Raw genomic sequence first — 25952 nt, forward strand, 5'->3', positions numbered from 1 at the left:
ATAAATAGACAAACATGCAAATAACAAGCTCAGGAGTGCTGCAGAAGAATTAGCAGCTGTCACGTTCCTTATTTTGGGTTTCCTTCGAGAACGTGGCTGTGAAATTGATAGAAATGTGTCTCTATCATCTATCTACAGAGACAGATATCTGCCTTTAAGTATGTTTTAGGCTAGTTTGTATTCCACTATCCAATGCTGTTGTAAGTTGTTTCATTAGAGGTTCAGGCTGAATCTGAGAGCTCTAGTTGTCTGTAAATAATTTTCTTTGGTTAGGATTAGGAATAGTTTGGGCTTTAAAGGAGTGGGGCCATGACGTGGCCTCTAAAATACTTTTGCTGAGTTGCTAGCACAGTTAGATTCAATCTGAGCTCACAATTTGACCCCTCTGTATACGTGTCACGGATGAACACACATGCCCTGCCAATTAGCCCTTCCCTTTGCTTCCTGGCAGAAGGGCTCCATGTGTGAACAGAAGAAAGCCAACTCTCTGTGTTTCTGCCCCACAGTGTTTTTACGGTGTCTGAGTCTGTGTACTTTCTGAGGATATAAGTTCTGCCCTTGTATTAGTTTTGTTTTTTTTTTTTTTTACAACCCCCTCCCCTCCTCTTTCAGGCTTGCAACTGCAGCGTCGCAGGTTCCACAGGTCCCCAGTGTGATGTCCTCTCTGGCCAGTGCCACTGCAAAGAAGGGTTTGCTGGCCAGAGCTGCCACCAGTGCGCCTTGGGTTACAGAAGTTTTCCTGACTGTGTCCCCTGTGACTGCGACCTGAGGGGGACGCTGACAGACACCTGTGACCTGGAACAGGGTGTCTGCAGCTGCACGAAGGACAGCGGCACCTGCTCCTGCAAGGTACATGTAGGCCCCCGAGCCTCAGTTTCCTTCCTGTGGCCTCCTCCTTCCCACCCCTGGGCTCCTGACTATTTACATAGATTCTCATGATCAGAAGCACGGTTCGAAACCCTTCCTCGGACACCTCCATACATCGGTCTCTGGCTTCAGTCTCTGCGTTCTCTCCTGGAATGGTGGAAGACTCTTGGGACAGAATTTTACCCCTTCTGAAGACAGCCTTCTTGCATGCATCTGTGGGCTGAACATTCTTGAAGAGATAAAGCAGCTAGCAGGGCTTTGGGGGAAGATTTGGGGGTTTTAGGGGTTTTTATAGCTGTGCTGTTGGACAGGTGATTAGTATATATATCCGTGCCAAATAAAGGGAAATTATGCACAGTGCTTTCCTATGAGGTCAGAGCTTAATGTCACCTTGAATTCATACGTGTCCATAGGCTTTCCCAGCATGCTTTGTTGCCAGGTCATTGCCACTTTCTCTAGTCCTCTCAGCAAGGAGGATGGACGAGGTGGCAGCCTGAAGCTGGTGTACTGGTGTGGGGCTACAGGTGATGAAGGAAAGAGTCGAGGAGGCACATTTTGTGTCTTCCCACACCTCTTAACAGCAGGCCTAGCTCCAGTCAGTCAGAGTGGCCAGGACCTGGCTGGCCTTCACCTAGCCTGGGGCTCTATCCAGATGCCCTCAGGGTCACCTAGGGACCCTCGGAGACTCACATTAGTGAGTATGTGTTTGCAGCCTCTTCCACCATAGTTTTGCTCTGCAGTTGTACTTGGGGAGCCCTGCATGTCTGAGAGAACTAATGGTTGGTCACAGCCTTCCGTAGAGGTGTGGCCACAGGAGATCAAGCTTAGCAACGCTTGTGGATCAAGTGTTTTATTATTTTTGTCTCTACATGTACATAAAGTCACATCTCTTCTCTTTCAGGCATTAATTTGTCCATTTTCTCTCCTTTAGGAGAATGTCCTGGGACTCCAGTGCAGCGAGTGCCGAGCCGGTACCTTTGCCTTGAGAGCAGACAACCCCCTCGGCTGCAGCCCCTGCTTCTGCTTTGGCCTGTCCCAGCTCTGCTTGGAGTTGGAGGGTTATGTGAGGGTTCCGGTAAGTCACACGCACACAGTTTTAAGCGTTGGAGCCCTCTCGTCTTTGGGAGTTAGGTGGGCATTGGGAGAGATATCAGAACTTCGAGGACAGCGATTCGCTTGCTACATGAGTCAGGGTCCTCTGACCACTTCTGTCATCTAGTGACATAAGCAGAGATGAAGGCTTTCTGTGCCCACCTACAGCTGATCCATGGAAGGCTTTTCTTGGAAAGAAGAGACAACTACAGCAACTCCAAAGTGTACTTTTTGTCATTGATGCTCCAGGGTAGCAATAGCTTGAACCCAGTCAATCATAGTGGCTCTGGTCATCCTGATCCACATGTGCAATCTAAAGAAAAATATTTACTCTCTGGTGTTAAAATGAAACTTTTCATCCGGAGACCATTGGAAAATCTGACAGATCAAATCTGGTATGTGTGTCTGTGTGTCTGTGTATTTGTATGTATCTCTCTCTGTGTGTGTGCCTGTGTTTATGTCTATGTGCCTGTATCTGTGTGTGTGTGTGTGTGTGTGTGTGTGTGTGTGTGTGTGTGTGTGTGTTGGGTTGCACATGTGCAGAAGTGAAAGGAGAATGTTGATATTCCCACTGGGTTACTCTCCACTGTATCCCCTAGAGCCTGGGACTTTCACTGAACTTGGGGCTGGTTAGCAGCCCTCAAGCCACAGCTTTCTCCGGAACTGCATAGCACTGGGGTTACGGATCCACATGCAGCCACACTGGCTGTTTTACATGAGTGTTGGGGATTCCATCATGGAGCCTCACGTGTACACAGCAAGCACTGCTACCCACCGAGTTACAGGTACTTAACTTCACGTGAAGCATGCCTTTCTCCCTTCCATGTCTAGATAACTCTGGCTTCCGATCAGCCCCTCCTGCATGTGGTTTCACAGAGCAACCTCAAGGGCACACTTGAAGGTGTGCATTTCCAGGCTCCAGACACCTTGCTGGATGCAGAGGCTGTCCGCCAGCATGTCCACGCAGAGCCGTTTTACTGGCGGCTACCAAAGCACTTCGAGGGAGACCAGGTGAGCACACCAGCCCAGCCCATTCCTCTTCCCCAAGAGAAAGTCTGAGTCCCGCTCCTGCCCATGGTTAAAGGACTTGGCTATGCAATTCAATTGATCTTCTGAGCCAAGGTGGAGACATTCTGCACTTACAAAAATCCTTGCAAAGGCTCGGATCTTCAAATGGTTTAATTTTTAAAGCCTTTCCAGTTTCATCAGTTCACGTTATTGTGTTCTCCTTTCTAAAGCAGTAATTGAGCGAGTCTATACTGTAATTCCTAGTAGCAGCTAAATGTAACCCTCAGTGCTAGCTCTGACCCGGGAGCCCTTCCTGAGACAGCACGTGAAAGGAAGATAGCAGCCTTTGAGTGCGCTTTCCTGTAAGTCACTCTGCTCTTTATATTGTTCTGGGTTTTCTGAGGTAGGATTCAGTGTGTTGGTCCAGGCTAGTCTTAAACTTCCATCCTCCCACCTCAGTGTCCTGAGTGCCAGGATAATTGATCTACACCACCACGCAGGCTCACTTAGATCTTTAAGTTTCAGAAATCTATCCAAGTGGCCCTATAGATAAAGATGATTTTAATTCAAAGGAGACTGAAAGTGATTAGAATCCTTGCCTCGCTGGTTTCTTCTGATTCTGCCTTTGGTGGGATTGCTGGGAGACCGTCAGTCAGTCTCAGACCATCAATAAGCAGAGTTAGAAAGAAGCAGATTCCAGAGGACATATTCCCAATTGTCCAGGTGAAATATTCACAACCGGATACAGTGTAATGTGTAAGACCTTTCCATACAGTGTATTCACAATCAGATACAGTGTAATGTGTAGGACCTTTCCATACAGTGTATTCACAATCGGATACAGTGTAATGTGTAGGACCTTTCTGTACAGTATATTCACAATCAGATACAGTGTAATGTGTAAGACACTTCCATACAGTATATTCACAATTGGATACAGTGTAATGTGTAGGACCTTTCCATACAGTGTATTCACAATTGGATACAGTGTAATGTGTAGGACCTTTCCATACAGTATATTTACAATCGGATACAGTGTAATGTGTAGGACCTTTCCATACAGTGTATTCACAATTGGATACAGTGTAATGTGTAGGACCTTTCCATACAGTATATTCACAATCTGATACAGTGTAATGTGTAGGATCTTTCCATAACATGTCTTTAAACCCAGGCTGCATCAGAGAAATAACACGTTTGTTGTTTGTTAGCTCCTGGCCTATGGTGGGAAACTGCAGTACAGCGTGGCTTTCTACTCCACCCTCGGCACTGGCACATCCAATTATGAGCCTCAAGTTCTCATCAAAGGAGGTCGGGCTAGGAAGCACATCATTTACATGGATGCCCCGGCGCCAGAGAACGGAGTGAGACAGGATTACGAAGTGGGAATGAAAGAGGTGATGTGTGCTTGTTCCACATACGTTCCTCACGAATGCTTTGCTGTCAGGGTTACAAAAGTCCAGGAGGGCCCTGGGACCCGCGCTCCAGCAGCCTCACCAAGAGTTCTAAGAGTGACCCGTATTCCATGGCCTCATGACAGGCACACTACAGTAGTTGTCCCTTCTCCACAGCTTTGCTCTTTATAATGTTGGATATGCATGTTTAACTGAAGTTCAGATATATTAAATGGGAAATTCCAGAAGCAATTCCTAAGCCTTAAATTGTTTGCTGTTTATAGTCACATGATGAAACTACACATCTTTTTGCTCTGCCCTGCCCAGGACGCATCTCATCTCTTTCTGTCGTGTATCCTCCTTGTATGTGCCAACTGCCTATTAGGCTATAGCTGACCTCTGTCACCCAGAGCAGGATTGATGTCTGAAGCTGCCAATGAAAAAGCTGTGTTCTCTTTGTAAGGCTGTATGTCTGTGAGGATTTGAACTATGAACTTAAGCAGACACATTTCTCATCCACAGGAGTTCTGGAAATATTTTAACTCTGTGTCTGAAAACCATGTCACGCACTCCGACTTTATGTCTGTTCTTAGCAATGTTGAGTACATCCTCATCAAGGCATCATATGGCCAAGGACTACAGCAAAGCAGGTACTTGGAAGCTTTCCTAACCGCTGTGACCCCAAACTGTGAAATTACCTTGGTTGCTACTTCATAACTGTAAATCTGCCACTGTTATGAATTGTAAATACCTGATATGCAGGGTACCTGCTATGCAACCCTCAAAGGAGTCTCCAATTGAGGACTGTTGTTCTAGAGCTTTGAATGTCTTCATTATTTGATGTAGAAGTGGGATATCTGTCCCCTTACTCCAATTACCTGCATCTTTATTAACAGATATAGCTCTGTTCCTTATCTAAATCCTGTTAAATATTAATAGCTTGTTAGTCAGCATTTTTGTTGCTATGACAAAACACAGGAGGGAAACAGTTTAAGTGGAGGAAAGGTGCATTTTGGTTCTATATTAGTTGATTTTCTGTTGCTGTGATAAACACTCCAACCCAAAGCAACTTATAGAGGAAAAAGTTTATTTTGACTCAGGGTTCCTGAGAATAAACTGTCCACACTGGCAGAGAAGGCACAGCAGCAAGAGGTTGGGGCAGAAAGCCGAACACCACACCTTAACCACGCAGGAGGTGCCAAGTGGATGGAGTAGAAGCAGAGCGAGGCTGTCAGCCCTCAAAATCCACCCCCAGGGATGCGCTCCCTCCACTGAGGTCCTACCTCTTTTTTTTTTAATATTTATTTATTTATTTAGTATGTATACAGTCTTCTGCCTGCATGTACACCTGTAAGCCAGAAGAAAGCATCAGATCACATTATAGATGGTTGTGAGCCACCATGTGGTTGCTGGGAATTGAACTCAGGACCTTTGGAAGAGCAGGTGGCGCTCTTAACCTCTGAGCCATCTCTCCGGCTGAGGTCCTACCTCTTAAAGACTCTACACCCTCCCCAAACTGCTCCACCAACAGGGAACCATGTTCAGATATACAAGCCTGTGGGGGACACTTCTCATCCAGACCCCAAGATGGCCACAGTTCAAGAGGTTTGAGGTAGTGCTCAGCTGGCCCCATAAGACCCAAGCTGTTTAGTCTCATAGCAGCCAGGAAGTAGAGAGCAGGGGAGCTGGGGGCTGGGAACAAAATGTCCCCGTCAAAGGCAGGCCTTCAGATGGGGACTTTGTTATGGACACCTGATATTTGTAGAACATTCCACTAAGACTGTCACAGTGTAATTATGGAATGGAGTGTGTTAAGTAATTTTATTTTTATTTATTTATTTATTTATTTATTTATTTATTTATTTATTTTTTAATAACCATGACTAAAGGTGTATCCACCTTGTCATCTACTAGCCCGTGAGAAAAATCTCTGCAGTGCTGGGCAGAGCAGTCCCAGCACGATCTTAAAGGTGTTCAGCCTTGGACATGCTAGCTGTGGCCTGTTTTCTGCAGCCACACACTCCTGCATGCTGACATGCTTTGCAGTAGTGAGTGGAGCTTTACCTGGACAGGCCTCCAGCTCAACACAGATGTAATTGTTGGACCTTGTGCGATGTTTCCAGAAGCCTCTCGATTGTTAACGCCCCCTCTCCTGCTTCTCTTCACAATGATGCCTCAGAATTGCCAATATCTCCATGGAGGTTGGCAGGAAGGCTGCCGAGTTGCCGTCTGAGGGAGACACAGCGTCCCTGTTAGAGCTCTGCGTCTGCCCGCCTGGCACCGCTGGATTCTCCTGTCAGGTAGGGAGCCTTCGGCCTGCATCTGTCCTGGCTTCCAGCTGAAATATGCTCATTCATAGCCATTCTGCCCGGGACATGAACACACAGGTGTCACTTCTTATTGCTCTTTGAATTTAAAAGAAATGTTAATCTTTGTTTAAAATCAGATTTATTGCCACCACCAACTTTTAAGTGTAGAAGTCAGCAGCGACTTGTGGCGTACAACTGTTCTTTAGGACGTAATTGTCTCTTAGCAAACTGAAACCACATGTATTCAGCAACTCCTCACACGAGCCTTCCACCTGCGAGGCCCTTCACCCGCTCATCTCTCTCTGACCCTGACCACCCGAGTCCCCAGATGATGGAGTCCTGCAGTGTTTCCACTTTTGTCACTACCCTTTTCACTTAGCACAATGCCTTCGGCCCTTTCTTCATGTTGAACACTCTCTGAAATGCTTTCCTTTTTAAGGACAAATAATATTCCATCAGTTACATGGGTTCACTTTGCTCAGCTATTCGTTTCCTGTGGGGCCTTCCTTGGGTTGCTTCTGTGCAAACTTCTATGAGGAGGGGAGTGTAACTGTCTCTCCCAGCTCCTTTGCTTTGTGTCATTCTTCCGAGTCCATCAGGAGTACACTTGTTAGCCAATTGCAGTTTTGGAGGACTCTGCCCACCGTCTTCCTCTGGACTGGCTGGGCACAGGCAGTTCAGCCCTTCACATCTCCAGCACTAGCTCTGCTTTGTCGCTCTGACTGGAGGCATGGGATTTGAGGGGAGCTGGGGTTTTCACTGTTGTTGGTGGTAGTGTTTTGAGACAGCCTAGGCTAGTCTGAGCTGGGCAGTGGTGGTGTACACCTTTAATCCCAGCACTCAGGAGGTAGAAGCAGGTGAATCTTGTGAGCTCAAGGCCAGCCTGGTCTACAGAGGGAGTCCAGGACAAACAGAGCGCTGTTATACAGAGAAACCCTGTCTCAAAAACAAAAACAAAACAAACAAACAAAAAACCCAACAAAACAAAACAAAAAACAGAAAGAAAAAACAAAAAAGAAACTCACTCTGTAGTCTAGGCTTAACTGAAATTTAGTGGAGTTCTTCTGCCTCAGTTTCCCCACAGCTGTGCTTATGGATACAAGGCACCATGCTCAGCTCTTGGGGGGATTTGATCTGCATTTCCACCTTATAATGCTGTTGCCCTTTTCATGTACTGGTCAGCCCTCTGTTGTCACTGGAGAAAAGAATATTCACCCTGTGCCCACATTTTAACCAGTGTCCACTTTATTGTCCCTTTGGCATCCCTTTAGGACTGTGCTCCTGGGTACCACAGAGGGAAGCTTCCAGAAAGTGGTGGCAGGGGACCCCGCCCTCTGCTGGCTCCTTGTGTGCCCTGCAGTTGCAACAACCACAGTGATGTCTGTGACCCTGAAACTGGGCAGTGTCTGGTATGTTTGCTTGTGTGGGGACTGACCTAAGTTTGCAGTGTTATCAGTGTGACTTGAAGAAGGAGGCCAGGGACCAGGCAGGCCCTCCAAGAGGTCCTTGCCACATACTGGCTCCTGCCCTCTCTGTTCAGAAAGCGCCTCCTCCCCTCTCGCCACTGGCCACTAGGAAACCAGACAGTGTTGTTTCTTCATCTTGCTCAGCAGCTGATGCCTCCCCAACTTTTGTCGTCACTAGCCAGGTCATTTCTCCGCCACTCTGTGGGGTAGCTCATTCTCCTGAATGATGGCCACCAGGAAGCCAGCATCCACTGTCCGTGAGGGGAAGTGCTTCATGCTGGACTTGACAGTCGCAGTGCAGCACTTGGGCTGTTTCCATCCTGTCTCCCAAGCTAGTACATGGCTCTTGTCTGCATCCTGCTATGTTAGTGAAACAAGTATTCATGACAGTCCATTTCTGAAGAGGTTGCAATGCTCCCTGTGAAGGGAGACCCATTTGACAGGCCAAATGGACTCTTAATAAAACCTATCTTTGTCAGTTGAAATAAGAAAAAAAAATTAATAACACTCAATTTTTTTTCTAGTTGCAAAGAGTAAAATGTAGTATATATGTATAAAAGAGTATAAATGTATACATGTAGATATTTTAAAATATTTATTTTGTGATGATTTCTTGCTCTGTCTTTTCTCGATGCCATGGGCAAAAGGCAGAACACTCGTGGCAGCCTGCTCAGGGACTCCCGGCTTTGCTGCCTCTCCAGCTCAGCTACATCACAGGCAGTGCTCTGTGCACAGGAGCAGAGCAAATACTGGGGGACTGAACAGCACAGATTGTAAATGGAACTGGTACTGAAAACTGCTTGCACTTTGAGCTTACACATACATTTTTATACTCCTTTTAAATAGAGATCTGTGGTTCAACTCATGGCACACAGCTTTAACTGATGTTTATTTGGTTGTTGCAAGCGTCTATTGGTGGCGCTCTCTGACCTCAGGTTCCCTCCCTCCGAGCTTTGCTTCCTAAGTCGCCCGTTCATTGTGTTCTGCCACCTCAACTCCCTACGTGTGAATACTGAGCCCTGGAACGGTTACTTTTCTGTCACTGTGATGAAACAAAGGGGGGAGAGTTGAGTTTGAGTTCTGGTTGAAGAGGTCCTGGCAGCAGGCAGCCAGAACAGGAAGCCGAGAGATCACATGTCAGCTGCACACAGGAAGCAGGGAGCTAACTGGAAGTGGGGCGAGGCTATAAACCCTCCCAGGCCACCCCTAGTGACTTGCCTCCTCCAGCGAGACTCCATGTTCTATAACTTCCCCTTATATGGTGCCACCAGCTGGGACCAAGCACCCAAACGCTTAAGATTTTGCTCACTTAAACCACATCAAGCCCTGACCAGCACGTGGCCACACCACTGGGCCTCCATCTATGTTAGATCTGCCTTGTGAGTCCTGACCGCTTTTGGGTGCTGAGTCTGTCTTCCTCCTGTAGAATGTATTAGCAGTTTCTAGGCTGCATAGCATGACATAGTCTTATGGTGAATAAAGGCTGCAGATCTAGAGAGGCTTCCAGGGTTTATGAAGTATGAGGAAAGATGCCCATCGTCCTTGAGAACTAAAGAGCAGCTGGCCGACATGAGGCGTGGTGGGTTATATTGATGTTAGTGAGAACCATGCCTGACTGCTTCCGTGGCTCGTCTCTTCCTTTGAAATGTGGAACTTCAGAACTGCAGTGACCACACGGCTGGTGACCACTGTGAGCTGTGCGCCCCTGGCTACTATGGGAAGGTGACTGGCTTGGCTGGAGACTGTACCCCGTGCACCTGTCCTCAGAGACCCCCTTTCAGGTGAGCCTGTGCTGGGGCAGCAGGGCACACAGCAGCTCCATTCACCACGTTGGAGGCTGCTTCCATGCCGAGCCTCGCTTTCCTGGGTCTTTGTTACTGTTGTTCCTGTGTGTGTGTGTGGGGGGGGGGTGTTGAGGGGTGGGGGTATGGGAGGGGGTGGGGGGTGGACAAACGCATGTGTGACAGGAAGGCGAGCATTCTCAGGGGTGTTTGAACAGGATCTTTACAAAAGGAAAGCGTCATGTTGGTCTTGAGTATTAGAATGGAACCATTAAAAATAGTCTGTGGGGATTTTTTTTTTAAAGAATAATTTTAGCTCTCGGCTATGTAGTCCAGTTCATATTCAATGTAACGGAATAGGGGTTGTGTATGCATGTGCTTAGAACGAAACATGCCAGCACTGAGAAAAGATAACGCGGCATATAACTGTCAGTTAATAGCTTGTTTGGTGGCCATGGCACCGCCTATGCTATTGAATAGGTAAGGTGGCACCATTTTGAAAAATATATATATGTACATTCCAGTGGCTATGTGCACCCAGAGAGGTATGTGCATGGATGTTTCACCGCCCACTTTGCATATTTGTACACTTCTTGGGTATTTCTTCCACAAAAATAAAAAATAAAAAATAAAAAATAAAAGGTTAATTATCCCCCAAGTGCTTAGTAATGATCTATGAGGCATGAAAATGAACACATTTAAAAGGCCTCAGACCGCTTGGTTTTTATTTTTAATATATTTGTGTTTTCTTGAAGTCTGCCTCATTATTTAAGGAGAGGGATGTCAGAGGTGGCGCAGGGGAGGTAACTCACCCAGCAGACAACCAGCTAGGAACCACCCCTGAGATTTCCTGCTAGGTTTGGGTGAGATTTCAGCCCTTTGCAGTTACCTACCTCTGCCTCCAGGTGGCGCAGATGGTGTGGCAAAAGAGGGACTAGTCAAAAGCTGCCATTAGACAGCTGTATCAGTGCTGTCAGCCCGTCACTTCCATGTCCCGCCAGAGCTCAGCTTCTCTGTGGCTTGTCCTCTCTGCTCATCGTCATAGCCTGTGGAGCTGTGTGGACCAGCAACACCTGCATCGTCAATTCTGTCATTACCTGATAAACACAGCAACTCTGCCTCTCAGAATAAGACCCCCTTTGATTTGGAAAGCTTTCTTACATAGCTAGTTGTAATCCGTGAGCCCAATCTACTTCACTCTCGCCCGACGTCGTCTTGTGGCATCTTCAAATGCTGTGTGCATCCCTCACATTTCTTTCGTCCTGCAGATTTTAAGCCCCAGCTTATCTAAATCGCGCGCAGTGCGATCACTCAGCATTTAGAACAGTGATGACGAATGAGTACTTTAAGAGAGACTTGAAGCTAATATCCGGATTTTTCTAGGGGAAAAAAAAACCCACACATTTCTTTCAGCTTCAGCCCCACTTGCCACGTGGAAGGTGACAGCGATTTCCGGTGCGATGCCTGCATCCCTGGCTATGAAGGGCAGTACTGTGAGAGGTATGCAGCTGGGCAGCCACAAGTACTCAGACAGGGACATACACTCCTTTTATATCATATGGGGTACGGTTATGACAGCAGCCCAGGAGTCACTACAAATGTGTGCGTTTGTAAGGTGGGGGACCATGTTGCTACCCCATAGCAAGGTTCTGCATGCACTTGGCACAGAGGGCGAGTGCCTCTGGGTAGAGCTGGTGTATGCATTCCTGGTGGGTACAGACTGCCCTGTCTATGGCTGCTCTCTTCTCTTCCGTAGGTGCTCTGTGGGCTACCATGGCAACCCTCGAGCAGTGGGTGGCAGCTGCCAGGAGTGCGACTGCAGCCCCCAAGGCTCTGTCCACAGTGACTGTGACCGAGCATCTGGGCAGTGTGTTTGCAAGCCAGGCGCTACGGGGCTCCGCTGTGAGGACTGCCTGCCGAGACACATCCTGATGGAGAGCGACTGTGTTTGTAGGTGATTCTCCTGTGTGTGTCTAAAGTTGGGGTTTCCTCGATGAGGAAAGACCTGGCTATGGCACCCGCAGGGTCAGGGGGATACCACAAATCTCACTATGCCTTGCGTTGTACTGAGTGTATGTTGCGTACTGAGCGTATGTTGCTGTTGAACCTTTAGTTGTGCATGAATAGGGCAAGGCTTGTGATCCAGCACAGGCTGGCTTCAAGCATCACAGTTGGCCTCACCTTCCTACCATGTACTGACCGGAACTACACCCAGCGAATAATTTTGACTGAATAATTCAGCTGGATCAGCAGTTTCTTTGTGGAAACCAAGGATCAGTCAGCGTGGAAGACGGAATATCCCTGTGGGGCTGTCATTCATATTGCTCAGGCCTCTTTAGTTCTGATGGATGTCTCTGCCGAGGGCAAGAGAAAGTCACCCTGGGATGTCTTCCTGGTGCGTCATGGCAGGGCGGGGTAACAGAGGAGGTGGTATCCCATGATACTCACTAGAAAAAGGTTTTACTTCTGTTTCTGTGTTTGTGATAAGCAAATGCGCCCCCTTTGTGTTCTCCACTGCGCTCTGCGCTTGAGGAGGAAGTGCGGGAACACTCAGGCTGTGGAGACAGGGATTCTTGTAACCTGTCCCAGTTAAGATGAGTGACAGCACTCTAAAGATTCAAGTCGTATGAAGGACTGCATGACACCTAGGCCTCTTTCGGGGCTCTTCTGTTCCTGTCTTTGTGACCCCGAGGATGTGACTTTGCCTCAATCGCCCTTTGAGAATTGCAGCTCCCCCATGGCTGGAGTGAGAATGAGATCTGTGTGGTCCACGAGGCTCTCATGTGTGTGTCTCTTTACAACACGGTGGCTTGTGTGGCTCGGGGACCTATGCCTTTACGGTCCACGGGGCTCTCATGTGTGTCTCTTTACAGCACCGTGGCTTGTGTGGCTCGGGGACCTATGCCTTTACGGTCCACGGGGCTCTCATGTGTGTGTCTCTTTACAACACGGTGGCTTGTGTGGCTCCGGGGTCTGTGCCTGTTTGCATTAGCTTTTGTTTTCTCCCCATTTTTTCCTCAAGCTTGTGATGATGAATGTGTGGGTGCCTTGCTGAACAACCTGGATACTCTTGGTGATGCCATTCTGTCCCTGAACCTCACCGGTGCTTTCCCAGCTCCATATGGAATTTTGTCAAATCTAGAAAATGCAACTAAATATTTCCAGGTAGGCACTAGGGATATAGAGGTGGCAGATAGAAACCTCTCTCACTGAGAGAGCAGCAGTATGGGAGATGGTCACTTGTCCCCCATGGGTGGCCAGGGACAGTGACCTCATCCCACATCTCATTGGGGTCTCTGGGGAATTTCTTCATAGAGACCTCCTTGGCCATTCTGCCCATAAACTTTGTCCCACCCTCTGGAATTAGGTGTCCCCTCTCTTTTCTTTTTGACACACCTTTGGATATTTGAAAGGCTATCTAAATACAAATACTAAAAATCAACCTGGACCATATCTTCTTTTTTTTGTTGTTGTTTTGTTGTTGTTGTTGTTGTTGTTGTTTTTCAAGGCAGGGTTTCTCTGTGTAGCCTTGACTGTCCTAGACTTGCTTTGTAGACCAGGCTGGCCTCGAACTCACAGCGATCCGCCTGCCTCTGCCTCCTGAGTGCTGGGATTACAGGCGTGCGCCACCACGCCCGGCTAATGGACCATATCTTCTTTAGTATTAATTTATGCCTAAGGTGAGCCATTTTCTGGTCCATGTTGTTATTTTTAATTTGAGTTCCAAAACATTAAATATAGTCTTCCTCCTTGGCTGAGTATTAAAATCTCCAAGGATCAGTCCTTGCTTTGTGTTTTATCAAAAGATCTGGTCAAAAAGAGAGGAAAGTTAAGCAAACTGACTCATAGACAGACACTTCTCTGGGATGTTTATAATTGGAAAAAATATTGCTAAATCATACCTTTTAACTCCACATTACAATTTAAAATAATCTTTCCACTGTGTCACGCAGTAAGATGGAGGATGGTCATTACTTAGTGCTATTTTATAGACAGAAGCTTTTCTTAGTGTGTGCTTGCTCACTCACTTCCATAACACACTCACATGCTCACTCTCACACTCACACATGCACATGTACACACTCACATGCACACATTCATAAGTTCACACTTACACACTCACATGCTCACATTCACATGCTCACACTCACACTTCGACACACTCACATGCACATACTCACATACTTTCATGCTCACACTCTCACGCTCACATGCACATACTCACATGCTCACATGTATGTACTCACATGCTTACACCCACACACTCACATGTTTACACTCAGATACTCACATGCTCATACACACTTATCACACTCACACACGCATACTCACACACTCACATGCTCACACATGCTCACATTCACATGCTCACACACACTTACATGCACATACTCTCATGCTCACACTCACACTCACATGCTCACATATACACTCACATACACACGCTCACATACTGGTACTGAGGAGGAGCTGATGAACTCTAGGAAATAGTTATATAATAGTTCCTATCAAATAGCAAAGTGTCCTTTTAAAAGATGAGTGATTCTCCACTCATTAAGAAAATTCTAAGAAAAGGAAGAGATATTTCCATTTGTATCCCAGCCATGATATACACGATCAGTAAGCGATGTGCTCTGCCTCTTAGGTCCCAGGGATATAACTATATTTTGAACTTATTAAGGGAAGTGAACAGCTGGTCCAGATTTTACTAACCTTGAACAGTTTGTTCTAATTGACCCCCCCCATCCACCCCTCACAGTGCTTTGTGCTCCTATCCAGTGCTCTCAGGAATGTGAACAGAATTGTTTCTGTTTTTAGCAAGAGAGTGAAATTGGGCAAGGTACATACGCACGTCCTAAGCACTAATGTAATGTCACAGCACTACAAAACAAGTACAGACGTGAGAGTGCCAGGATGAATTAAGCACTTAATTAGACATAATTTTACAGGCCTTTCCTTCTTGAACACATTTTAATTTTAGCCTAGTAAGCACTTTCTCATGTATTGACAATTAAAGTTAATGTTTTTAACTTTGAAACTCAAATAAAACCATATTTATTCTACAAACACCACCTGTCTCAGACTCTGCTTAATGGACCAGAGTTTGAATTTATGTCTGTGTGGGATCAATGCCAGAAGGCGGCAGGTGGGGCGATGTTGCTGTAGTCGAAGGTTGATGATGACTGAGCTTGAGCCCTTTTGCATTTAAGTAATTATTAAACGAAATTAGAACGTCTTTCTGTGAACCGAAAGGTGGTTAGCCCACGTACTCGGAAGAACGGAACACTTAAAATGTGACACGGTAAGCAATATAACAGCTCTTGTTTTGTCTTTCTTAGAGGTATTTAATAAAAGAAAATGCTAAGAAGATTCGGGCAGAAATCCAGCTTGAAGGTGTCTCAAAACAAACAGAAAATCTACAAAAGGAGGTAAGTTCTCTGCAAAAAATGACCCAGCTCCCGCCGGCATCCGGCATCCGGCATCCGGCATCCGGGCGCAGGCCTTGAGAGCCTTTGGGTCCCACCTGGCAGCTTCTGGCTGGAGCTTCTGAGTAGCTGAGCTCCAGATGCCATCACTGCAGGGTTCTTAGCCTGTTTAGCCTGTGAGCTGTCCGGCTGCAGTGGGTGGGCAAAAGGTCCTGACTGTAGCCACGCCCATGCGTGCTGAGGAAGAAAGGGGCGGTTGCCTGGCTGATTGCCCTTCCTAAGAGGAACTGAGCTTTCTTCCTCCCCCTCAACTCAGTCTGTCATGGAGTTTGGGAGGAGCCCCAGGCCACCGCTGAAAGCTAGAGAGCTTCATTCAGCTTCCTGGGCAGAGTGGGCAGTGTGTCCGCTAAGGAGTCTTTCCTCTTCTCATTCAGTGACATGTGACTACAGTTAAGTCCTTTCACAATACGGTAGCATAGCGGCTCTCAACCTGTGGGTCTCACAAGTCTTTCACAAGGATCGCCTAAGACCATTGGGAAACACAGATACTTACATGTTCACAGATACACAGTTCATAACAATAGCAAAGTTACAGTTATGAAGTAGCGACAAGAAATAATTTAAGTTTTGCAATAATTTCACTATAACATTAGAAACTGTATTAAAGGGCCGCAGCGTTAGGAAGGCTGAGAACCACCACAATACGGACGCTGGGAAGCGCCTTGCTTTGCTAGTCATTTAGACTGCTTATAAAAGTAAGCCATCTTTCCTCTCGTGTCTAAAGTGAGTTCAGTATCCGTCTAGTCAAATGTGCGCCCAGAAATATTAGCCTTGGTTTGCACGACAGCGTGTATATTTATGTTCTAGATGTCTTTTGTCACTTTAAGGAGGCGACAGGTAGAGCTCAGACAACTTGAGGAATATTGAACCATACTAACCTGCTCCCTCACTGTCGGTCAGCTCACCAGAGTGTTAGCGAGCAGCCAGCAGGTGAACAAGGCAGTGGAAATGACCGTCAACGAGAGCCAAGCCCTGGCCAAGTTCGCTGAGCAGCTGCACGCAGACATCAAAGGTAGCGTGGGCGGGCTGTCCTCTGGAGCTGTTGTGCTCATTTGATAGTAAGAGTCATGGTCACCTCCTGAAGTGTGTGCACAGTGTTGGCCTGGGCTTCCTGGTGCCAAGGGCCTGGAAAGCGCCACAGCACGGGATCCTGCAATGCCCAGGCCACAGACTTGTGCTGGCTGACACGCTCTCCTTAGCACAATACGCATTTCCATTTTTACTTTCTGTACTGTGCCTGCCACTTGGAGCCTCCTTCTCTGGTCGCACCAAGGCTGAAGTGCTGTGTCCACGCCCACTTACCCACAAGGGAGCGGACAGCACGTGGGGCTTCTGTTTGATGCCATAAGGCACCACTGTTTTCGAGCAACTCTGCCACTCCACAGTTGGGTTGCACACGCCTTCTGTCATGTTGCTTTCAGTTCCCTGACAAAGTACAGGGCATCGTGCCGGCGAGACTTTGTGGGGAATGTGCTAGAAATGGGTCAGGACAAGAAGTGCTCAGTGAACGAGTGGTGTCAAGAAGAGAGTGCTTCACGCAGGAAATATTTGCTGAGAAGTCTTTATCTGCCCAGGCACAAGGCAGCACGGTGGTGACACACTGAACGCAGAGCCAGTCCTCGTGGGTTTGTGCGCACGGAAGGAAGGACACTAGCATTTAAAAAGCCAGGAACTGCAAGTTAGGGGATGTCCAGAGAGGGCTTGGGTGCACAGGGTGCTTAGAGGTCCAACCTAGTGTAGCTATTCAGAGCAGTTCTCACCAAAGAACGTTCTGCACTCTCCACCGCCTCCCGTCTACCTTGAAGAGACTCACTCACTAGCAAATTCTTCTTTGTAGAAATCATGGAAAAGGTGGCATCGTTGAACCAGACGGAGCTTAAAGATTTCCAGCCTCCTGTTTCTGCGCTGCAGGGCATGCATCAGAACATTTCCTCTCTTCTGGGACTTATAAAGAGAAGGGATTTTACAGAGCAGCACCAGAGTGCCACCCTGGAGCTCAAGTAAGTCCGGTGAGAGCCAGGCGTTTAGACGCTGGGGAGGGAAGTGGCGGTGAAAACGGTCCCTGGAAATTAGTACCACATGAGAAAAGAGAGGCCCAGCTCCCCAGGAAATGAGGAGACAGGTACCTGCCCCTCCAAATATAGGAAGCGAAGCAATGAAGCCAGTACAACCATCTCTGGCACTGTGCAGTAAGCTTGGCGTTTCCCTGTGGCTGTAGAGTAATTTTACGTCCTATGAAGAGCCTGGAGAACTGCTACTTTAGGTCAAGGACAAGGTCATTTGTCAAGAAGAGAATAAAGTAGGACATCCAGACCATAAGCTCTGAGACAGACAGACACTGTCAGAATTGCTGAGCTTGGTCACGCAGGCCCTCATGGAACCCCACAGGGTGAGACCCCAGAGAACGCATGCACACAGAGTCGGAGCTGAGGAGTCCCTTCCTGGTACTGGCTTTCTGTCCCTCAGGGTGAGGCTGTTCTGATCAATCACTAAAGCTCTGTTCTTTCTGGTAATGTTTGACGTGTTTGTAAACTTTGTTACTGGAAACTGTTGTGCGATGGATGTCTTCAGCAGGCATTGTCGGTTATTTTTCCATATTCCTATGTGTCTTAATATTAAATATTTATAGCATAAGTTCTCCTTTCCCTCCCCTCCCTCCTCCCCTGTCCTCCCCCTTCCCCCCCTCCTCTTGCTCTCCTTGCCCTTCCTTTCCTTTCCTTATCCTCTTCTTCTTCCTCTTTTTCCTTCTCCTTTGAGACAGGCTCTCTCACTCTGTAGTCCTGCTTGTCTAAACCTTCAACTTTCCCTGCCTCATCCTCGTGAAACCAGAGAGTACAGTGTGTACTCCCACAGGCAGATTAGGCCCCTCCTTTCTGCATTTCAGGGTGTTATCTCACCAGAGTGGACAGTGGGATCCAGGTTCTTTAGGCAAATCGCCTGCACTTTGAGGCTGCCTAATGCTCATTTTCAGATCACTCACACAAGAACGCTAATGTAAAGTCCTGTACACTTTCCCCGGCAGCACACATATGGGGCGCATACCTCCTTCTGTCTTTGAACACATTTCGTGACCTGTTGCTTTGATTAAGTAGAGCCTGAAAAGAAAGGCTTGTGGTGGTGGGATAGGGTTTGGAATAAAGTCTTGTGATCTAGAAACTAGAATGTGGGTTCAGAGGGCCTGGAGAGACTCCAGGAAAGCAGAACTAGATGCTATGAAGGCAGCAAGATGCTAGAGCAGGTAACAAGGGCACAGGTGCCCACCTATGCCAGCAAGAGCATTGGCCCCGCTGCCTGCTGCTTCCCCAGGTAGGATAGGATCCATGCCTATGAAGGAACTTATTTTTTATTATTAATTTTTTATTAATTCATTCATATTACATCTCAATTGTTATCCCATCCCTTGTATCCTCCCATTCCTCCCTCCCTCCTATTTTCCCCCTACTCCCCTCCCCTATGACTGTGACTGAGGGGGACTTCCTCCCCCTGTATATGCTCATAGGGTATCAAGTCTCTTCTTGGTAGCCTGCTATCCTTCCTCTGAGTGCCACCAGGCTTCCCCAACAAGGGGACATGGTCAAAATGGGACACCAGAGTTCATGTGGAAGTCAGACCCCACTTTCCACTCAACTGTGGAGAATGTCCTGTCCATTGGCTAGTTCTGGGTAGCGGTTTACTGCACATATTGTCCTTGGTTGGTGACATAGTTTGAGCAGAACCCCTGGGCCTAGATCCCCCTGTCATAATGTTCTTGTAGGTTTCTAGGTCCCTCTGGATCCTTCTATTTCCCCATTCTCCCATGCTTCTCTCACCTAAAGTCCCAATAGGATGTCCTCCCCTCTGTCCCACTTTCCTGGTAAGTGAAGACTTTCATGGGACCTGCCTCTTGTGCTAGTGTCCAGTTATAAGTGAGTATATACCATTGAGTCTTTCTGCTTCTGGGTTAGCTCACTCATTATGATCATTTCTAGTTCAATCCATTTGTCCACAAATTTCAGGAATTTCTTGTTTTAATAGCTGAGTAGTATTCCATAGTGTAAATTTACCACAGTTTCTTTATCCATTCTTCTACTGAGGGACACTTAGGCTGTTTCCATGTTCTGGCTATTATGAATAAGGCCACTATGAACATGGTTGAGCATATGTCCCTGTTGTGTGGTGGAGCATCTTCTGGGTATATTCCAAGGAGTGGAATAGCTGGGTCTTGAGGAAGCCCTATTCCCAGTTTTCTGAGAAAGTGCCAGACAGATTTCCAAAGTGGTTGTACAAGTTTGCATTCCCACCAGCAATGAAGGAGCTTATTAAAGATGCAGATTCCCAGACTGGCAGCCCTGGGACTTAGGGTCATTCTGTGCCCCCCCACCCCACACTTCTCATAATCACCCTGCAATGGCCAGTCCCTTGGACACTCAACAGAAAGGTTTGAGCCCCAAATCCCTACATGGTACCAAGAGTTGGGGATACCCAGAGAAACAGTAGAGCTGGTGCCCCCAGAACTTCTATACCACTTAGGAAACATTTATTTTAGAGTTTCTATCTGAAGCAAGGCAGAGAAGGCAGGGCCAGGCCCTCTGCCTACCCTGGTCCTGAGCTCCCGCTGGCTGGGTCCTCTGGGACCACTTCCTGTTACTGCAACTCTCTTTTTGTTTAGAATAAAGTTGTCAGTCAGATTCTATATTTCTCTCTTCCTTCTATGATGAAGGGGACTTTTATTTTAAATAATAGGGGAGTTCAAAATGTATTTTCTAGCCTCCACTTTCTAGTTTCCATAAATAATCCCTCATCTAATGCCGTGGCTTATTTTTGGAATTATCATCATATTACCAATTATAATTATTATACAATTCATGGTTGATGCTTGGGCCTGGGTAAACAGGTTTGACACATACACCTGACATTTGCATGGTACGTTAGGCCACTACCACCTTCAGGGGCTCACTGCAATTCCTAGGATTTGAAGTGAAATTGAATTTATGGCTAAGTTTGTTTAAGGGTGTCCAGCCAGATAAGGGTATAGCCTGATAGGAAAAGGGATGGGAGGAGTCACCAGGATGCGTGGGAAGGAAGGCAGGAGAGGTTCCCTAGGACCTGTTTCCCCAGCAGTGAAGACACAGTGTGGGTGATATTTCTGCCTGGGGAAGCCGTTAGCAGCTCAGCATCTGTGGGATTTGCTGGGGGCTGGGCACACATAGCGCATCTGAATGCCAGATTCCACTCAGGAAAGCAGGTGCGTGTCCTAAATCACCTTGCTTGCACAGTTGAGCCATTTATCAGTTGGAGAAGTGCTGCGGCAGTACTTACAGCCTCGCCTACCGAGCTCTCTGAAGACAGCTGACTCCAGCTGCCCTGTGAACTCCTCTCCACACACTGCAGATCATCACCGGCAGCTGTAATGAACTGTTCTCCGTGCTGGTGTCCCCAGGCCTATTCAAAGATAACTTCAGTACAGAAATGTGTTCTGTGACAGATAAGTGTGGGATCTGCCACATGTACTAGATGGGACAGTTCTTTACTTCGAGCCTTCCCATCTCAGTACACTGGCATGCATGGAGAGTTTCCAGAAGACTGAGGGGTAGACCTAAGCGTGCTGTTCTTGTGGAATCGGCAATCATGGGATTACAAAGAGCAGCCATCTTTGGGAAACTGCTTATCCTGTGCAACTTTGCAAGAAACTAAATATGGCGTTGTCAACCCAGTTCACATGATTGAGGCCCACTGATAACATTTAGAAAGGAATAGAAAGTCTTCTGTGTTCTGCCAGGCACAGTAACACATGCCTTTGATTATAGCACTGGGGAGGCAAAGCTTTGCCTACTTAGTGAGTTCCAGGCCAGCCAGGGCAACATAGCAAGATCCTATCTCAAAAAATGACTATATAACAGTAACAATAACAATTCTTTTGATTTCCTAAAGCGTGAGGTTGAGGCAGGGGGATTTTTGTGAGTTGAAGACCTAGGAAGCATGGCCAAGACCTGTCTCAAAAATAAAATGTAAGTCACTACGTGTCATGTAGGTTCCAAGAAAAAGCTATGAACGTGTGAAAAAAAAAATCTCTCGTTAGAATTTCAAGACCCAAGCTTTTATTTGTATATCCTTCCTAAGCAACTCATTTCTATTTACCAGGGCCGCTGAAGATTTATTGTCACAAATTCAGAAGAAGTTCCAGAAGCCTTGGGAAAAGCTGAAAGCCTTAAAGGAAGAGGCCAGCAGCCTCCTTTCAAATCACACGGATGAACTGCAGGCTGCAGAGGAGCTCCTGAGGGAAGCGGAGACTAAGGCCCGGGAGAGCAGCCTCCTGGTGCTCCTTGCCAAGGCCAACCTGAAAGAATTCAGCGTGAGTCTCAGCAACTCCGTCCTTTTCCGTTAGGAGGGTATCTGACTAGGGCCTGTTCGTAAATATCACCAAGTTTAGCTCCAGGCAGAGTTAACCTGGCTGCTGGCTTCAGCAGGTGGCACTCCGGGCCAAAGTCAGGTGCTAACGTGCTGTCAATGGAATAGCCTTAATTGATGATTTTGCCACAGGAGAAAAAGCTGAACGTTCAAGAAGAACAAAATTTGACCTCAGAGCTCATTGCCGAAGGAAGAGAGTGGGTAGATGATGCCAGCACTCACGCGGCTACTGCACAAGACAGCCTAACAGTAAGCTACAATCTGGACAGCCACGCCGCGGGGTCTTCGCCTATGCGTACGCGTGTGTGCTGGTACATAAGTACATGTATGTTTACATCTTTGCTTCCCCATGCAGCAGCTGGACCATCACCGAGATGAACTCCTCATGTGGACTAGTAAACTCAGGAGCCACGTGGACGAGCTGGTCATGCAGATGTCCAAACGAAGGGCTCGTGACCTTGTGCACAGCGCGGAGCACCACGCCTCTGAGCTGCAGAGCCTGGCAGGAACTCTGGACAGGTGAGTGTGCACGGTTGTCATAATCCAGGAAGCACTTGCTGACCCCGGGGTCAGTGGGAAGATGGCCATTTTGGTTAGTGTTGGATCACTTTGATGCTGTGCCTGTGTGCACAAACATGCATGCACACTCCTGTGTGCCCTATGCTTGGGTGTGCGTGTACACGTACATGCACGTGTGTTTAAGTGGATATGCTTGTGGAAGCCATAGCACAACCTTTGATGTCACTCTTCGGATGCTCCGCACATATTTTAAAAAGTCTCTTGTTCACCATGCAGGCTAGGCTAGCTGGCTAGTGAGCGCTGTCGGTCTCAGGCTCCCCAGCACTGGGATTACAAGCCACCATGCTTGGCTTGTTTTGTTTTGTTTGTTTGTTTGTTTTCACATGGCTTCTGGCAAGAGAACGTAAGATACTCACGCTTTCAAAGCCCTCTCCCCACTGCACTCTTATCCCGTCATATAAAAATGAGAGTGCTATTTTACTTGTGTGGCAAGTCAGATTCCTTCCTGTGGCTGCCAGCTTACTTTACGATAGGCATGCATGTATGCTGGGAAATGCAACCATGCCAGGCTACTACGGTGTCATGAGAACCCGCAGTGCCCGAGTGCTTTGCATGTGGGTTGCACCGTGTTCCCTATAGGTCATGTGTTCTTGGAGTCCATGGTTCAAACAGAGGAAGTGGCTGCCTGCATTGTATATGCTGATGACTCTTTGCTGAGGGATACCATGTCTAATCATTGTCTCCTGCCTGGTGGTCTAGCTTGTAATATAGTTATTTTTTCAAGCGAGTGTATATGTATATGTTACAGTATGTGTTTGTGTGTGTGACAATGTGTGCTTGTGTGTGTGCCCCAGTGTATGCTAGGGTATGTGTGTGTGCTTTTGTGTTTGTGTGGCAGTGTGTGTTGGTTTGTGTGTGTGTGTGTGGCACAGTGTGTGCTTGTATGTGTTACAGTGCGTGCTTGTGCGTGGCACAGTGTGTGTTGGTGTGTATGTGTATGTGACAATGTGTTCTTGTGTGTGTGTGTGGCACAGTGTGTGTTGGTGTGTATGTGTATGTGACAATGTGTTCTTGTGTGTGTGTGTGGCACAGTGTGTGTTGGTGTGTATGTGTATGTGACAATGTGTTCTTGTGTGTGTGTGTGGCACAGTGTGTGTTGGTGTGTATGTGACAATGTGTGCTTGTGTGTGTGTGGGCATGTTGGTACCCACAGAGGCTAGAAGAGGGTATCAAATCCCAAGGAGCTAAAGTTACAGGCTGTTGTGAGCTGCCCCACGTGGGTGCTGGCACCTGACCTCGGGCTCTTAGTGGTTACTTAAGCCACCCTTCAGCCACTGTCACAAACTTACTTTAACTAATGGTCCAAGTGTTGGCTCACCCTGTCCTTGTCCTGTTGCAAACAAAGCATAACTCAGGCCAGTGTGGTTCACAGACTGACCTGTACATTGGACTTAGCCTAGGGCACCTCATCATAAACCTTATTCTTCCTCCTCCGAGAAGGTGACAAAAGCGCTCTGCATTGTGGCTTAGAATCTATAATTCCTTTAAGAATCTTCAGTGGTTCTTGTGTACAGCAAATATGGAAACTAGTCTTTATGTCTTGGTGATTTTCACAGTGTGTGTGTGTGTGTGTGTGTGTGTGTGTGTGTGTGTGTGTAACACTGAACTATATCCACAGTCCCTTCCTCTCACTTTTTATCTTGAGACAAGGTCTCACTAAATTGCTTAGGCTGGCCTTGACCTCACTCTGTAGCCCAGGCTAGCTCTGAATTTGTGACCCCGCTGACTCAGCCTCCTAGTCTAGGCTAGCAGACCTAACTAACTGTGAGATATAAACTGGTGAGTTTGTTTCTTTATCTGTGTTTTAAGGGATGGATGTAAAATTTTCAAGTGTGGTGGCAACACCCTATTGAGAAATAGTGTCATGACAAAAGCAATTAAAAATAACTCGCTAGACTATTGCAGCAGTTAGGTGCTGAACAGAATGGCTATGAGTACCATGGCAACCAGTCATAGAAGGCGGAGTCAGAACCTCGGCGTCTCTGTATCATCTCCCATCATTCACAGCTGGACTAAAATCTTTATTTTTTAGTGTAAGTGTAGTGAAAGCAAGTCAACATTAAATAATATTATCTTTTATTTATAAACCATTGACTTTCCTAGTCAGATAGCAACAGGAAATAATTGCTGGTGTCTAGTATGGGGATTAACCAACTCAATAAAGTTGGAGAGAAGAGGAAATGATCCCCTCAGCAGGCAAAGGTGTATCAGTTGTCGCATTTTATTGAGCTAGTGAAACTGCACCCTTGCCAGGTGGAAAACTCATAAAATATTGAATTTTCTGCTGGGCGGAATGAGTTTCAACTCACTGAACTATTTTCCTGTCCTCCTGCAGAAAGCCAGGTGAATCCCATGAAATTGGGGAATGTTCTTTAGGATCTACCCCAGCGCACCCTGCATGTGGTCAGAAAGCTTTCTGAAAATTAACCAACGGGTTGCAGGAGAGAGTATAAGCAATGCACACCTGCAGGGGCATCCCCAACACAGCCAGGCACTTAAACATGGATCAAGGAAAATGGGGGGCAGATGGTAGGAACTGATGGCATGGCTCTCCATGGAAAATGCCCCCCCACCCCGTCGTGAGCCTCAATGTTAATTAAAGGCAGTTCTGAGTGACTTGTCACACGTGACCTTTGTGTGTAGAAGGAAGCGCTGCTTGCTAGTTCTTGCTTCTTCTCTAAGAAGAAAGAAACTAGGAGGCTTTTGAGTGTAGTAGGTACCTACTGTACTCATGACTGATCCTGCTCATTTCATTATTGCTGTTTTTTGTTTTTGTTTTTGTTTTTTAATTCACATCTGGAAACGATGGCTGGATAGGGACTTTGAAAATGTTAGGAACGTGTCCCTGAACGCCACCAGTGCAGCACATGTGCACACCAACATCCAGATGCTGACGGAGGAAGCAGAGAGACTGGCCACTGACGCTCACAAGGCAGTGAGCGAGACAAGTGTGGTGAGAAGGATCCGGGGCCTCCCTGTGTGCATCTTCCTCTTCTGCGCCGTGGGAGGGACTTCTAGAATGGCAGTTCTTGACCTGTTGGAATGAGTCTCAAGGTTCAAGTGACCCTTTCCAGGGGTCGCCTAAGGCTGCCAGGAGGCGGATTCATGTCGTCATTGTTGATAGCAGGAGCGAAATTACAGCTATAAAGTAGCAATGAACAGGGTTATGGTGGGGGGCGGGGGTGTCACCACAATGTGAGGAGCTGTACTTTAAAAAGACCACAGCATTAGGAAGGTTGTGAACTGTAGTTCTAGGTTTTTGAACATACACCCGGTGACTCAAATGGATATTTATCTACATTCTTTTCTGGTGAAGTTTTGTTTGTGGTTTGTTTGGCTGGGTGGTTGTTTTTCTTTTTCCTTTTTTTTTTCTTTTTCTCTGACATATCATATGCCCTTTAGCTCATAAATAATTTTGAGAGAACAGGGTTTCGCTCTGTTGCACAGCCTGACCTTGAACCCCTCACTTGAATTAAAGTGAGTTCCTGCTCCACCCAGACTTCCGCCGAGTAGTTAGGAGCCATCGCACCACCCCAGTCTAGGTTTTTGGTCATTTTTGCTTGTTTGTGAATAGTAAAGGCTA

General features: G+C 47.1%; 1 protein-coding gene across 1 annotated transcript in view; it reads left to right on the top strand.

Moving 5' to 3' along the window:
• Positions 1-25952, top strand: part of LAMA1 (laminin subunit alpha 1) — a 123524-nt gene that overhangs the window by 69958 nt on the left and 27614 nt on the right. The window contains exons 23-40 of the mRNA XM_084778117.1: positions 613-849; positions 1799-1942; positions 2791-2970; positions 4179-4364; positions 4884-5011; positions 6541-6661; positions 7942-8079; positions 9796-9917; positions 11331-11417; positions 11674-11867; positions 12940-13082; positions 15257-15346; positions 16304-16415; positions 17241-17403; positions 21524-21734; positions 21923-22039; positions 22146-22309; positions 25187-25322. Of these exons, the coding sequence (XP_084634243.1) occupies positions 613-849; positions 1799-1942; positions 2791-2970; positions 4179-4364; positions 4884-5011; positions 6541-6661; positions 7942-8079; positions 9796-9917; positions 11331-11417; positions 11674-11867; positions 12940-13082; positions 15257-15346; positions 16304-16415; positions 17241-17403; positions 21524-21734; positions 21923-22039; positions 22146-22309; positions 25187-25322 (2673 nt within the window). The remainder of the gene's footprint in view (positions 1-612; positions 850-1798; positions 1943-2790; positions 2971-4178; positions 4365-4883; positions 5012-6540; positions 6662-7941; positions 8080-9795; positions 9918-11330; positions 11418-11673; positions 11868-12939; positions 13083-15256; positions 15347-16303; positions 16416-17240; positions 17404-21523; positions 21735-21922; positions 22040-22145; positions 22310-25186; positions 25323-25952) is intronic.

Source organism: Acomys minous (assembly GCF_964271855.1).
Source record: "Acomys minous genome assembly, chromosome: 4".
Lineage (NCBI taxonomy): Eukaryota > Metazoa > Chordata > Mammalia > Rodentia > Muridae > Acomys > Acomys minous.